Consider the following 14,463-nt stretch of genomic DNA (forward strand, 5'->3'; position numbering starts at 1 on the left):
GGGGACCTTGTTTGAAGGAAAAGACAGTCAAGGCTGTTATAGTTCTGTAGCACCACCATGTCTTTCCTGCAACAGCATGTATTTGATGCAAAGTAAATAATGCATGGTGGTTTACTTTCTTTGTATAACTCTGCACCAATACCTTGCTATGTTTTGTATTGTTCTCTGCCTTCAATACTCAGTTGTACTTTTTTTTGCCATCAAGTCATGGCAACTGCCTAGGGCAGGGATGTCGAACTCATTTTTTATGAGGGCCAGATCCGACATAAATAAGACCTTGTTGGGCCAAGATATAAACTTTATATAGGACACAGACAAACACAATTAGATTTTTAAAAAAACCCGTTAGGACTCTTAAAAGTGCCTCCTTTGTATTTCTCCCATGGGATCCAGGGAACTGGGCAAAGGAAGCTCTGGCTCCTTCCTTCCTTCCTTCCTTCCTTCCTTCCTTCCTTCCTTCCTTCCTTCCTTCCTTCCTTCCTTCCTTCCTTCCTTCCTTCCTTCCTTCCTTCCTTCCTTCCTCCCTCTCTCCCCCCCAGGGGACCAGAAGGGGGAGGAGCCTCAGCCAACAGAAGGAAGAAAGGCTTGGCTCAGTAGCTCTGCTGTGTGATTATGACAGCCAGGCAAAGCAAGCTCTTCCTTCCCCACCTTCCTCCCCAAGGGAGGCGCCTCAGCCAATGGAGAAAATAGAGTTTTTGTTCTGTAACTCCTGTGCGATTGAGCAAGCCTTGCAAAGCAGGCTGTTACACAGAAGGAAACAAGAGAGAGGGAGAAGGAAGCAGATGACAGCCAGTTGCTTGGGGGCCTGATAGGAGCCCTCCAGAGGCCTGATTTGGCCCCCAGGTCAGATGTTTGACACCCCTGCCCTAGGATTTTCAAGGCAAGTGACGCTGAGAGATGGTTTGTCGTTGCCTGTCTCTGCATAGCGACCCTGGTATTTGTTGGTAGTCTCCTATCCAAGTGCTAACCAGGGCTGACCCTACTCACTATCTGAGATCTGACAAGATTAGGCTAGCCTGGCCTATCCAGATCAGGGCTCGGTTGTATTACACTTACCATAAAACCCTTATTGGGCTGTACCAAGTTCAGACTGCAGTATGCAGCTGCCTTGCTGAATTCATCCTAGTTTGCCTGGGAGAAGATAAAGGGAGAACTCTTCTCTTAAGTATATATTAAAAAAGCTAAGTACCAGATTTTCTTTGTGCCAACACTCTATTTAACGATTTTCCATAACACACGGTAGTATCCAGGAACCGCCTTCTCGTCTAGCCAGTTTGGTGTAGTGGATAAGTGCGCAAACTCTTACCTGGGAGAACTGGGTTTGATTCCCCACTCCTCAACTTGCAGCTGCTGGAATGGCCTTGGATCAGCCATAGCTCTTGCAGAGTTGTCCTTGAAAGGGAAGCTTCTGTGAGAGCTCCCTCAGCCCCATCCACCTCACAGGATGTCTATTGTGGGAGAGGAAGATAAAGGAGATTGTAACCCGCTCTGAGACTCAGAGTGAAGGGACAGGGTATAAATCCAATATCTTCTTCTTCATCGTCTCCTGAATTGGGCCTTAGCAAGTATGTCACACCAACTGTCTTAACATCTGCTTCAATCTCTCGGCATCTTTTCAAGATCCTATCTTCAAATTTCTGATTTATGCAGCAAGGCACACACACACACAAGAATCTGCCTTATACTGAATCAGACCCATCAAGGTCAGTATTGTCTACCCAGACCGGCAGCATCTCTCCAGGGTCTTGGGTAGAGGTAGTGCCTAGTCCTTTTAAGCTGAAGATGCTGGGGATCGAACTTGGGACCTTCTGCATGCAAAGCAGAGGCTTTTCCCCTGAGCCTTGGGCCCCTCTGCTATGGACACTTGTTGGCAGCATCCAATCCCTCTTCAAATCTCTTACACATTAACAGACGAAATAAAAATTTGATTGGGCTATGCCATCATCACTGCAAGGCAGTGATACACAAGCTTTTTGAAGGGGGGCTCACTTCTAAACATAGTTTTGGGACTCAGTGCTGCAGCACTAGAATCTGGGATTCTGCTTCGATCTAACGGCTACTACTGTGGATTCAGGAAGTCAATAGAATGTGTTACACCTATTGCTGTCCATGCTGCTATAGACAAGGCACCAATAGAACCCATGTGGCCTAGCAGACTGGGGCTTGGCTCAAATCTAGCCAGCATAGATCTAGGCACAGGCGATTTATTTATTTTATCAAATTTATATCCTGCCCTCCCCTAACGGGCTCAGGGCAGCTAACAACAGTTAAAACCACAAAGAATATTAAAAACAATATACAATACAATCAATTCCACACATTTTAACCATAAAATCCAAGATGCACGTCAATGTTTCTGAATATCTATATGTGTCCAATGGGATTGTCAGTGCTGTGGGACATTTGCTTCCTCCCTTTAACCATTGAAAGCAAGCTAATAGTTCGATCTTACAGACCTGGTGGAACTGTGGCGGGTCCCGCAGGGCCCTGATGTTTTTGGGGAGGGCATTCTGCAGAGCTGGGGCTATTGTCAAAAATGCTCTGGCTCTAGTGATGGATAATCAAACTTCTTTCAGTCCAGGAATCTGAAAGAGATTTTGAGACCTGAATGTAGGGCTCTCTGGGGCACATATGGGGAGAGGCGGTCCCGAAGCTAGACAGGTCCCAGACCATATAGGGCTTTAAAGGTTATGACCAGCACCTTGAAATGAATCTGGAATGCCACAGATAACCAGTGTAATGTTTCCAGCACAGGTTGGATGTACTCCAGTACAGGTAGTTCCAATAACAACCTGGCTGTTGCATTTTGCACCAGTTGCAGCCTCTGGAGTTGAGTCAAGGGCAGCCCCATGTAGAGGGCATTACAGTAGTCTATTCTTCAGGTGACTGTCACATGGATCACTGTTGCCAAATTATGCTCCAGGTTCGGAACCAACTGCCTTAACCACCTAAGATGATAAAATGCAGATTTGGCAGTGGCTGCTACCTATGCCTGGTGCCTCCTGCATCACTGGTAGGGCTGCCAATTCCGAGTTGGCAAATATCTGGAGATTTTGAGGGTGGAGCCCAGGGAGGGATGTCAGCAGGGTATAATGCTATCCACCCTCTGAAGCAGCTAGGGGAACTGATCTTGGTCGCCTGGAAATCCATTGTAATAGCAATTCTCCAGCTGCCACCTGGAGGCTGGCAACCCTAAGAACAGTGCCGGAAGGGCATAGGAAGAGGGGGCTGTGGCAGCACTTCCAATTACCCCATTTCTTGCTGCTGGGAAGGAGGAGACTCGTAGGCTCCTCTCAGGATCTGGGAGCCTCACAAGAAGTGCGAGAAAACTGCAGCTCGTTGTTGGAGCCACAGCTACAGGGACTCTTAAAGCATGCATTGGTTTAAAGGAGGGATAAATAGTTCCCATATTTGAGCAAAGGTTAGGAACAGGCAGAAGGAATAAATGGAGCATTGTCTCTTCAGCTGAAGGCATATTTACAGAAGTTGCTCTGTCCGTGTGTGTGTGTGTGTGTGTAAAGATTAAAAATGGTAATGACTACTTGCTTGTAAATGTTGGTAAAGCCCTTGCTCATGTTTAGGGAAGAGGCTGAAAAGGAAGAGAGTCAACATGACCTGAAAATCCCTAACCAGCAACAGCTTGGATAATACCGTATTATAAGAGGAAGATCAGAATAGATGCCAAATGCATAGCTTTGGGGAGCCAGCCCTTCCTGTGTTGAGAGCCGCCCCCTTAGAGCTTATACCCTGCTGATGTCATGAAGTCTCTAGCCCACCAAACCTTTCCTTCTCTTGTACATACAACAACTCCATAAGGCTGGATGGTTCTATCCAGGCCTCGGATTCAGCAGGAGCTCACAGGAGCACAGCTCCTGAACTTTTCTGATGGTTCTCCCTCTTCCTCCCGACCTACCTTATCCATTGAATAGTAGGTGCAGCTGCATAACAATCCCTGGATAAGGAGAGCGGGTAGCCAGCCAGTCACCAGGGGCTTTGTCATGCCCCCAGCAGCCCTCATTAACCCCTGGAGAAGCCCACACCACCCTTTCTCCATGTCTTATGTGATTTTGGGCAGTGGGTGGGTTGCTAGCCTTTTGACTGGGGGGGCAGCCCAGGAGAGCGAGACCTGCTTGGGCTGGCTGGATCTCTAACTAGCCCAAGCAGGCCTTGCTCGCCCAGGGCTCTCCTTTCTTGCATCGGGTTGCTTTTGACCAGGGGGCGGGGTGGCACATGCTAATGAGTTATGCTAATCAGCTCCGCCAACTATTTTTCTACAAAATGACCCTTGGTTTTATCTATGGCACAGTCATGCAAAGATAATCCAGGCTGGCCATCTAAAATGACCAAGGGTTGGAACACCTTCTGATTTTTAATACTTAAAAGGAAACAGAACTTAGTAGAAATTTATTGAAACTGTATGACTAGAGAGAAAATTTTATTTATTTATTATTTGCAATTTATAGCTCGCCCTTTCCCAAATGGGCTCTGAGCAGGTATTTCCCAAATTGCTCTGTTTTATAAGACTACAATGTAAGATCATCTAGCAAAACTGATTGCTAATAGGATGAAGGAAGACAGACTAAAGTATAACTTTACACACTCAATCACTAACTTATGCAACTCCCTGATGCAAGATACAGGGCAAGCCAGTGTAGGTGAGTCTTAAACAGAAAGTCTGAGGAAATGAATAGACAGACCTATCAGTGGCTGTTAGCTCTGACAGCTAAATTGAACCTCTTTCTATAGAGAGAGAATACCACTAGATATCAAATGCTGCAGCCATGCTACTGGGTGGGGGGAGTAATTTCTTCATGGGGAGTTAACTCCCCCCCAAAAAAAAATTGAGGGGGTTTAACTCCCTCAAATAGTCGAAGCAGCATCTGTACCTGAAAGAAATGGATGGCCTTTGAGATTTCAGTGGCCATTATAGGGGTTGCTAGGCAACCACAAGAATATTGCCAGCCTAAACCTTGGTTTCTATCAGTAAAAGGCAGAGGGGATCTCAGGGGGATCTGGGAAATATACGTCTGTTCTAGTAGAGAACTAATGAAGATTAGAAGACAGGTACATATAGAGATGGCCCCTTAAGTAGCCAAAGCGCCTAACTTTGTACAAAGCAAACAAAGATGACAGCTACTTATGGGCTCACACTTGCTTGCTTTCTGGCTTTCAAGACTCACTGCTTGTAGCTGTATTAGTTCGGGAATAGTGGTTGAAGGCCCAGTGGGGAAAGTAAAGGTATACAATATGGTGAAACAGACTTTGTTGGATCTTGATTGGGGTGATTTAGGTTCTAATCCCTACTAAATCAGGCAATTTGTTACATTGTATGCTAACTCATGCTTGGCTTAGCCTACCTCACAGGGTTGAAGATATGTGAAGCTGCTCTGAGTTTTTTGGCTGAACACAGGATGCAAGTGTACTAAAATGGGGAAATGACAATTGTTATTTGCCAAAAAAAGAGAGAGTTAATGTTGGCTATCCTTTTTCATCTCAGACTTCATGTTAAGCAAACAAGCACATCACTTGCTCAGTCTAACAGAGCACACTCATAGCCTAACGAAGGGAACTGAAGGATAGAAGCCTAGGGTTATGACCAGGGCCGGCGCTAGGGTTTTTGGTGCTCTAGGCGAGCTGCCCACTGGCACCCCTCCAAAATTAAAATAACAGAGAATTGTAGGAGAAATGAAGAAATCTGAAATTATTTACATTTCAAATTTACATTTTTTATTTTAATTTTTAATTTTTTTAAAAAATGTGACATTAAGCAATAAAAATGGTGAGAATACTACTTGATCCTTTTAGCTGGAGGTGCCAGTGACAAGACCTTGTGCATGCAAGAAAGATGCTCTACCACTGAGCTATGGCTCCCACCCTATGGCTCTGTTAAAGTAGAGTAGGAAGCATACAACTTCAGCAGGAGCCAATTTTTAGAAACTGTAGTTGTCTCTTCTGCAGCTTTTACAATTGGTTTATTTATCCCTGCTGGGCTCTGAGGAGTGCACTGCGCAGGCGCCATCCACTTTCACGCTTCCCAGGTCTGTAATGCGAAACCAGCTGGGCAGTGTCTGTGACCCATGGAGCCTGCTTTCTATTGGGGAAGGCAGGCTCCACGGAGCACACATGCTGCATGTGGGGAGAGGGGGCACCTAGCAACACCCCCTAGGCCAGGTGGCACCCTAGGCGGCCACCTGCTTGGCCTATTCCCACACATTGGCCTTGGTTATGAGCAAAGAAAACCTTACTAACATACTAAAAAGGTAAAGGGAGTCCCCTGTGCAAGCACCGAGTCGTTACCAACTCATGGGGTGACGTCACATCATGACATTTTCTTGGCAGGCTTTTTTACAGGGTGCTTTGCCATTGCCTTCCCCATTCATCTACACTTTACCCTCAGCAAGCTGGGTAGCCATTTTACCAACTAACACATACTGATTTCTTTCAAATTTTACTAAGTTTAATTATTGTTTCTCAACCTACTGCGGAGAGAAAACGAACAGAGAACTGTAATGACTGAACCTCAGATTTAGGGGACTTTTTCAGCCTTTTGCCCATTCCAGAACTTTATTTCAACAGTTCTAATACTATACTTGCCCATCCCAACATTCTAGTTCCTAAGATTGTGGACAAAAACCTTGGATACTACTGCATATTAAAAAGTTGCATGTTCGGCTGCAGAAAAGGATGTTCCTACAAGCGCAGCAGCAGTGCTGCAACATGAAGCTTGATACACTTAAGGCATTTCTTGAAGAAAAAAAATACACCTCAGTGAGAATGTTATTAGCTGCTGCCCCCTACCCATGGCTAATGTAACTGCACACCTGGGGCAGCTCAGAGAATTACCAAATCTACGGATTTACAAGGGAAGAACCAAGCAGGGAATTGACTAATCATTGAACCCATATTTAGCTGTACAAACTCATTGGAGTTATTATGAGCTTTTACTACAACAAAGGAGGCTTTCTTATAGATCCGGCCCTCGAACTGTTTGTTAGTAAAGTGATTTCACATATATTATATGGTGCTGAACTTTGAGGGTGGAAAGAATAAACACTATACAAAACTTCTTTTTAAGGCGTATTTTGGTACTTCTGAAAGGAGTGCCATCTGCCCTATTAAGGATGGAACTTGGCCTTTCATCAGTTAGGGCACACATACATTCAGCCATATTAAAATCTCGGAAGAAATATCAATTGGTACAGTCACTTGGCAAACTTAGTTACTTAGTATTAAGGAAGGATAAAATCCGTGCTGATTTCGTTAACTACATTTCTTGCTATACAATTCCAGATGATCTATTGCGAGCTGCAGGGAATAATCATTTGTGTCAACGGGTGTTTAATGGGGACACCATAATAGCCTATTTGCTAATTGTTCAGAAAAGATCTGCCCCATGGTATAAAAATATAAAGGACCACCTAAGATCTGTATATCTGGTAATTATTATGTGCAATGTTAGATCAGCATTTACAGCTCGCAGTTTTAGACCATGCCAACAGAATATCTCCTGGGATGATACTCTAAAACAGGAAGTGTATTTGTATATGCAAAACTTCTGTGGAGGATCTCTTCTATTATGTTATGGTTTGCCCACTGTAGTCAGAACCTAGACGCAAGTTTCTGACTGAAATAACAGATCAATTGTATATGGCTTCTGATATGGATAAGCTAATATTTCTGTTGTCAGATACTGACTCTACGGTCTCTTATAAGGTAGCACTTTTTGCTTTGGCTGCTAGCAAAATCAGGACAAAGGCCCAGGTAGACAGTAAAATGTTAACAGGACAATTGGAGCCTGATTATGGAATCACGGGGACATTGTATGTAACTAAGATTGTGAATAATCTAAATTTGAATGTGTTAATTTTAGAGTCCTTGACTGTTTTTAACTTGTAAGTTGCTGTAATTGTAACAGCCAATGGCTGTATGCAATAAATTTTACTACTACTACATATTTAGCTGTAGGATAGAACTACATTTTTATAAGAAATTTGGGGTTGCAGTTGTGAACAGAGAACCCACATCAAGCCCTCCCTTTCTTACAATGTTTAGACTTTCTAATCCACTGATGTTGTTTGCCCATCCCTGTAAACCAGTGATATAGACTGGGCTAGGAAAGCATTTCCCAGAATGAAATCCGAGCACAAAGCGAGATGCAAGAAGCAGCAAATTCAACATAGGGCGGCCATTTTTAGAAGCAGCCCTGTGTTCTTTCTCTTCTCAGGACGTAATTATAAGCCAGGACTGGGGGGAGTGACCAAGGGCAGACCAGACTTAGTTTTGCTTTTTTTTTAAACAGCTGTCTTTATTATTTAAGAATGACACATTACCAAAAAAAATATACAGTTTTCAGGCTTTTAAATCATTACTTGCAGAAAAAAAACATAGAAAAAAAGGTTACCAAAGAGACTGGTATAAAAACACACAAGACAGATCAAAAAAGATACAAACTTGTCTAGGAAGAACACAACCAAGGGGAAAAGGCCATGGGGGAGGCAGTTTGTACAAAACTACTGTTTACAGGTATAGAATATATAAAATGTTCCCTATCTGATGGCAAAAATACAACTGGACATTTACTTATTTACTCTTTAGAATTAGAAAAAAAAGGTACACTAAGAGGTAATGTGTGGCATGTGACCTTGGTAAGCAGCCCTGTAACCTTCAGAACAGAATTTGCAGCTGCACCCTAACTTGACTAACAGCAGATGCAACTATCAAGAGCAGCTGCTATGCAACACCCGTTCATATAACTGAGGCACCCACTGAGACAGGCTGTACGGGGACTGCGTACAGAGGACTGCAGCGCTAGTGGGCCGCTGGGAAGCAATAAGATTCCCCCCCTCCAAAAAAACCAGGATCCATGAGAGATTGACAATGACATTCTCAGCCAAGTGACACCCTTCCGATCTTGTTGACATCAATGGAGGGTGCTTAGGATGTCACTGCGAGAGTCCCCCTCTTGGTAAACTCCAAGATAACTCTGGCGAGGAAGAATCAAGTTGCTTTGGGCTCTGCAAAATGTCTGCCTGTTGTCTGTACATACACAAAAGCTGCCATTGGCAGCACACCTTAACGTGCATTTCATACAGAATCCAAATCGATTCTATATGCTGTCCTGCGACACCAGACGGGTCTCCGTAAAAAGCAGGCTTGGAGGAGGAGGAAGCGTTCCAGCTTAAATGGTCCTTCGACTCCATCACTTATGGCTATCAACAACAAAAGGGGGGGGGAAGGTGGAGAGAACTTCATGGGGAGAATTTCATACAGTACATACAATAGCTGCAAAGCCCAATAGATATATATATTTATATATATTTGTTCACTGCACCAGTGGGAAAGGCTTATAAATATATTTACCGTATAAAACCCCCCCAGTTTAACCAATAATTATAAAAAAGAGCTTTAAACAAGCCATATTGTACCTAAATTCTACAAAGAAACACCCTCTTCCATTGTCGGTCAAGCATTCGGTCAACCGATAGCTGCTTCGCTTGCTCACAAACCCCAGGGAACAGATCCTTTCCTGCTCCTGGGATGCAATGCGACAGTCCATCTTTATTTCAGGATCTCCTTACAATTTCGTTTGCAGGCCGAGAAAATGAGAAGAGGGGAGGAAGGTTGTGTGCTGGCTCGTATGGGGCTGACTCCAGGCAAGGCCCCAAAGTGCTCTGGCCTTCTTCCTCCACTCAGATTCCATTCTTACCCTCTGCCTGCGAGAGGCACAGACTAAGAAACCTCTCTGGTAAGTAAATATCATATTGTTCCAAGGGACAGAGAAGCTGGCCCGGGGCTTCCGGAGAAAGCGCTAGTGAAATGGTAATCAGCAACTCACTAGGGCAGAACAGATTTAGATTGCTACAAAGAACTTTCAACTGAACATCAGTGAAAAGGGGATCAGTCCTTTGCCACCGAGTGTCGCTTGTTGCAGAACAGAAGGGAAGGATATGCCACGATGGAAAGAACAGCAGGGGGCTTCTCGTGTGCTGGTGTGTCTATCCGAGCTTTCCATGCTTTAGCGTTCCCTCTTCCCACCTGGGCCTCAGAGGATTTAAAAACAAAGGAGTCGAGCTTTGTCTTACAATTGTTGTGGGGAAACAACTTGAGCTATCCACAGCCAAATACAGGACATGTGGGAATTAAAGTAAGCACACGCATTTGGGAAATGTCAGCCGATCAAGTCCCCAGATGTGTGGTACATGAGTGTTTAAGTACACAGGGACAAGGAAGCTTTGTGCTGCAGAAGAAAAATTGCTGGTGTGTGCTGCAGCAGTGCTCATGTGCGGCACCTGTCCTTACCAAATGCTGTGAAGCTAGCTTAAGATTAGGGCAGAAATGGTACAACCACCCAAGTGCTTTTGTGCCATCCTTTCCCAGAGCTTGGCAGGTCTTAAATCATTTGCACGGATCAGCTGTTTTTAAAAAGGGCTCAGAAGTTTTTTTTTTAAAAAAAGACCGCGAGAACTCCAGGGAGATCAAAAGATGTGTTTGTCAGCACTGGAAAAAACAGGGTCTCAACACGAACAACAACAACAAAAGGCAAGTGTGCTTCTAAAAAGGTCCCACAGCGCATGGGTGCATGAAATGGAATTTAAAAATAATCCAGACTTCTTTTTCTTTTTTTACAGTGTGTTAAGTAGCGATGGGAATCCCATGCAGTCTGTATCTGAGATGGCTGAGAAGGGTAAAGGCCTATTTTAGTCTCTGAAGGGTCCTGTGTTTGACGTGAAATCATAACAGCTTCCGATGGAGGATCTCCCAGACCATCCGCTTCCGGAAATAAGGCATGTGTTGCTTTAGCAAAAAGGAAAAAGAAAAAAAGTAGTAAATCAACAATTCAAAAATTGATGCCAATGTCAGGATTTAACACACACTGGACTAGTGGCAAATATACTGATAGTTATATTCTGATGCACAGTTGCCTGGGCCTTGGGAGTGTGAGAGCCAGTTTGGTGCGTTGGTTAATTGTGTGGACTCTTATCTGGGAGAACTGGGTTTTATTCCCCGGTCTTCCACTTGCAGCTGTTGGAATGGCCTTGGGTCAGCCATAGCTCTCGCAGGAGTTGTCCTTGAAAGGGCAGCTTCTAAGAGAGTTCTCTCAGCCCCACCCACCTCACAGGGTATCTGTTGTGGGGGGAGGAAGGTAAAGGAGATTGTAAGCTGCTCTGAGACTCTGATTCAGAGAGAAGGGTATAAATCTACGGTCTTCTTCTTTGGAAATATCCATTTTCTTATTAAGTTTTGATCAGGCAACTTCAGACCTACATTCCCAAGTCTTACACATCCACAAATTAAGCAAAGTTTTCAGGAGAGGGGGGAGGAATCATTTGCACCAAGATGTCATTGACGGCATTGGTCCTTACAGCGTGGAATCTGGTTCTAGGTGGAATGAAAGGGGAGAATGATTTGTCACACTCTAAATGAGTCTGGAGCAACAGAATGAACATATTAAGATAGTTGAAATACAACTACAGTATCTCAGGCACGTAAGAAATATTACTACTGTGTTCAGAAGGATGACAAAATAAAGTTGAAAAGTGATTTTTGACACAATAGAAGCAAGTGCCTACCAACGGGGGCGGGGATTGGTTGTGTTCTCAGAATTGCATTTGCTTTATAGGGCAAACTTGCTCATCAATATCAAGCCCTTTCGGACTGCCCAGGAACAAGGGTCCTGCCAGGGGGGGTCCAATTAGATGGGTATGCAGAAGTCTTCCCCGTGGATTGTTAGATCTCTCAATGTTCTCTGATCACTTTAATTGCTTTGGGCTGCTTAAACCACGTGGCAGGAGTTGACAGGGCTATCCCTTGAATGGTTTTGTCTGTTTTTAAAATCTTGCAAACACACAGAATGCTGTGTCATCAGGAAGGAATAGTCTAACAAATGGAGTGGCACTTACCTTAACAGATCAGGACTTAGTCCTCTTCTAGAGAAATGCAAGGTCGCTGCTGTTAAGACTACTTTCTTTCATTTGCACCTAGCCTGGCAGAATCATCTCCTTCTAAACTGGGTTGACCTCACTAGAACTGATCCACGCTTATGGGACTTCCAGGTGTGTTGACTGCAATCTGCTCTACATGGGGCAACGTGGACCCTTGGACTGGTACAGAACACTCCCGCCCCCCGCTTGCTGGAAAGCACACACTCACATGCAGCTTGTTCTGTACCAGTTCATGGCCCAGGAGCCATATATCAAAGGTCCACTGTCCCCACCCTGCATATGTACCAATTAATCAACTGAGATCAGAACAGCAGGCTCTCCTGGCAATTCCATTGATCTGCTCTGGTAAGATCCTGTTCTGTGAGGAATGGGCCTTTTTGGACAGCTGCCCCTTCATTCTAGAATAACTTCCCACAGAATATGCAGAAAGGCACATCTCTTCCATCTTGCTGCAAAACATGTTGGTTTCAGTTAGCATTTAGCAAGCAAGTTTTTATGGTCCTATTCTGCACTTCGATGATTTTATGGTCTGTTGCAAAAAGCGTGCTGCTTTATGCTGTGTTCACTTTTATCCTGCCTGTTCAGTAGATCTTACTGTGTAACTGCTTTAAGGGCAGGAAAGAAGGTGTAAGAATCTTTAACACAAAACAAAAAAAAGTCAGTCCTCACTATGCAGTCTTATAGTAGAAGCATTCCAATCCTTCCTTTCTCCATTCTCACTGGTTTTGCTCAGAACATTACTTGAAAATTGGAACCTGAATTGTACAACATAACCATATCTACCTTTAATCAGACTCTTATTTTGTGTACAGAATTTGCATTTCCTTGATGCTTTAAGCGCAGTCTTGATTAAAGACAGAAAGGCACCACTGAGAACACATAAGCCTGACCCTTCTAGCCGCAGAGTGCCCACTCCACCATTAGGCTGGCTCACCTGAGTGAAATTGATTGGCTTGTCTTTGGTAATGTAGTCAGCATATTTGCAAGCAAACATCCCACAGTCACTGCCATTCATCTGTTGCGGGATCTCCTTTAAAGACAAACAAACCCAGCCCTCTCTGTTTAGATGACAAAAAACCTCATGTTAACTTTATCACATACCTGTGCTATAAACAGCTCCAAGTAATGGAAGGTTTGAGAAACCCAAAGAAGCCCCTCCATCCTCTGGGTGTGGGGATGATATGAAAGAGCAAAGACCTCTGAATGAATGCGAACAAGCAACCCACTATCATCCTGGTCAAGAAGATGGCTAGATTGGAAATACTTCACCTTGACTAATGAGGAAGGGTACAGAAGGAGAGGCATGTGCCAGGCGCCACATGTAGAGAAGCCTCCAAGTACCAGCACCCCCTTATCAGTAACAGCAGCAGCTACAGGTAACGCTTGTCCTCCAGTAGGGCCTCACTACTTCTAGCTCAGTAGTAATTCCCAGCTGTTCCCCCCCATCTTGTTCTGTCACTGGTTGGTTTTGCCTGCTCTTCTAACTGCAGGCAAGCGCCATGTTCTTCTTTGCCAGAAGCAAGAAGGTGCAGCCTGAAGGCACATGAGCAAACATTAATGGCAGTTCTGTCTGCGAGGAGACAACTGGAAGAAGTCACTCCAGTTGCTGGTGTTTGTAGCAGCCTCTGGAACAACTAATTGCCTCAGGCACTGAGAAGCTTCGGCATACATGAAGTTTCAAATCATAGTTTCTATCAGCCAGATCTAAGACATGAGTCTTTTCAACTGTCACTCATGGCACATACAGACCCAAACAGCTGCATACAGATGGGTAACAGGCTGAAGAAAAGAGGCTCTCTGTTTTCCCCTAAAGAGCAGTGATGTGAACACAGGCTGCAATTAATCACATACATTATTTTGTACCCTTTTTGTGCAGATCAAGCCAACGTACCTGGCTCCTTTTACTCAGCAGCATCCAGCCGTTGGTATCAAATTCCTTTCGTTTTTTGTCCAGGCTTTCCTGCTTCAGGTACTGCCTGCAAAAGTTGGGAAGGAATGAGAAAGAACGTGTTTAGCAAGTAAGGAACGAACAATTAGGTTATTTCACTAAATTTTCAGAAATGCCTCTTTCACAGCCCAACTTAAAAGCTCAACGCAGTCCCAAAAACATCCATCGAGGAACAGTTAAAGCCTCAAAAATGTCAACAGAAATCTCCTGGAAAGAGGTTAATTGAGAAGAACAAGTGGGTTCTCTGGCTAAAAAGCTTCCTGAGCACCGAATTTTGCCAAGAATTTCAACTCCCTACCACATCCTGCTGTTCTCAGATCAGTTTTCTTTCTTTATAATCTAAGGCTACGGCTGCATCACTGACTCCCCCACAGGTAAGTTACGAAGCAGAAGCAGTCCTGTGCACAGTTATTCCAGTTTAAACCCAATGATTTCAGTGTGCTTAGACTTGAGTAACTACATAGGACTGCACTGGGGAACTCTTTTTTGGCAGTGGTGGTGGTGGGGAACATGCTAATCTGGCCGCTCAAGTGTTTCCAGAGTTAACGTGGTGATTAACAGCAATCTCAGTGC

At 44.3% G+C, this 14,463-nt stretch overlaps 1 protein-coding gene across 2 annotated transcripts in view; it reads right to left on the bottom strand.

The window, feature by feature from the left end:
- Nucleotides 1-8,284: 8,284 nt before the first annotated feature.
- The window catches only part of SENP1 (SUMO specific peptidase 1), a 33,774-nt gene continuing 27,595 nt past the window's right edge, over nt 8,285-14,463 (bottom strand). The window contains exons 17-19 of one of the 2 annotated variants that reach the window (XM_060252196.1): nt 13,834-13,918; nt 12,877-12,972; nt 8,285-10,794 (exon numbers count right to left, since the gene is read on the bottom strand). In XM_060252196.1, coding sequence (XP_060108179.1) covers nt 10,732-10,794; nt 12,877-12,972; nt 13,834-13,918 — 244 coding nt within the window. In that variant the 3' untranslated portion in view covers nt 8,285-10,731. Of the gene's footprint in view, nt 10,795-12,876; nt 12,973-13,833; nt 13,919-14,463 lie in introns of those variants that run through there. The other variant, XR_009556109.1, reaches the window with a different exon arrangement.

This window comes from Heteronotia binoei, chromosome 13 (genome assembly GCF_032191835.1).
Source record: "Heteronotia binoei isolate CCM8104 ecotype False Entrance Well chromosome 13, APGP_CSIRO_Hbin_v1, whole genome shotgun sequence".
In the NCBI taxonomy this organism is placed as follows: Eukaryota; Metazoa; Chordata; class Lepidosauria; order Squamata; family Gekkonidae; genus Heteronotia; species Heteronotia binoei.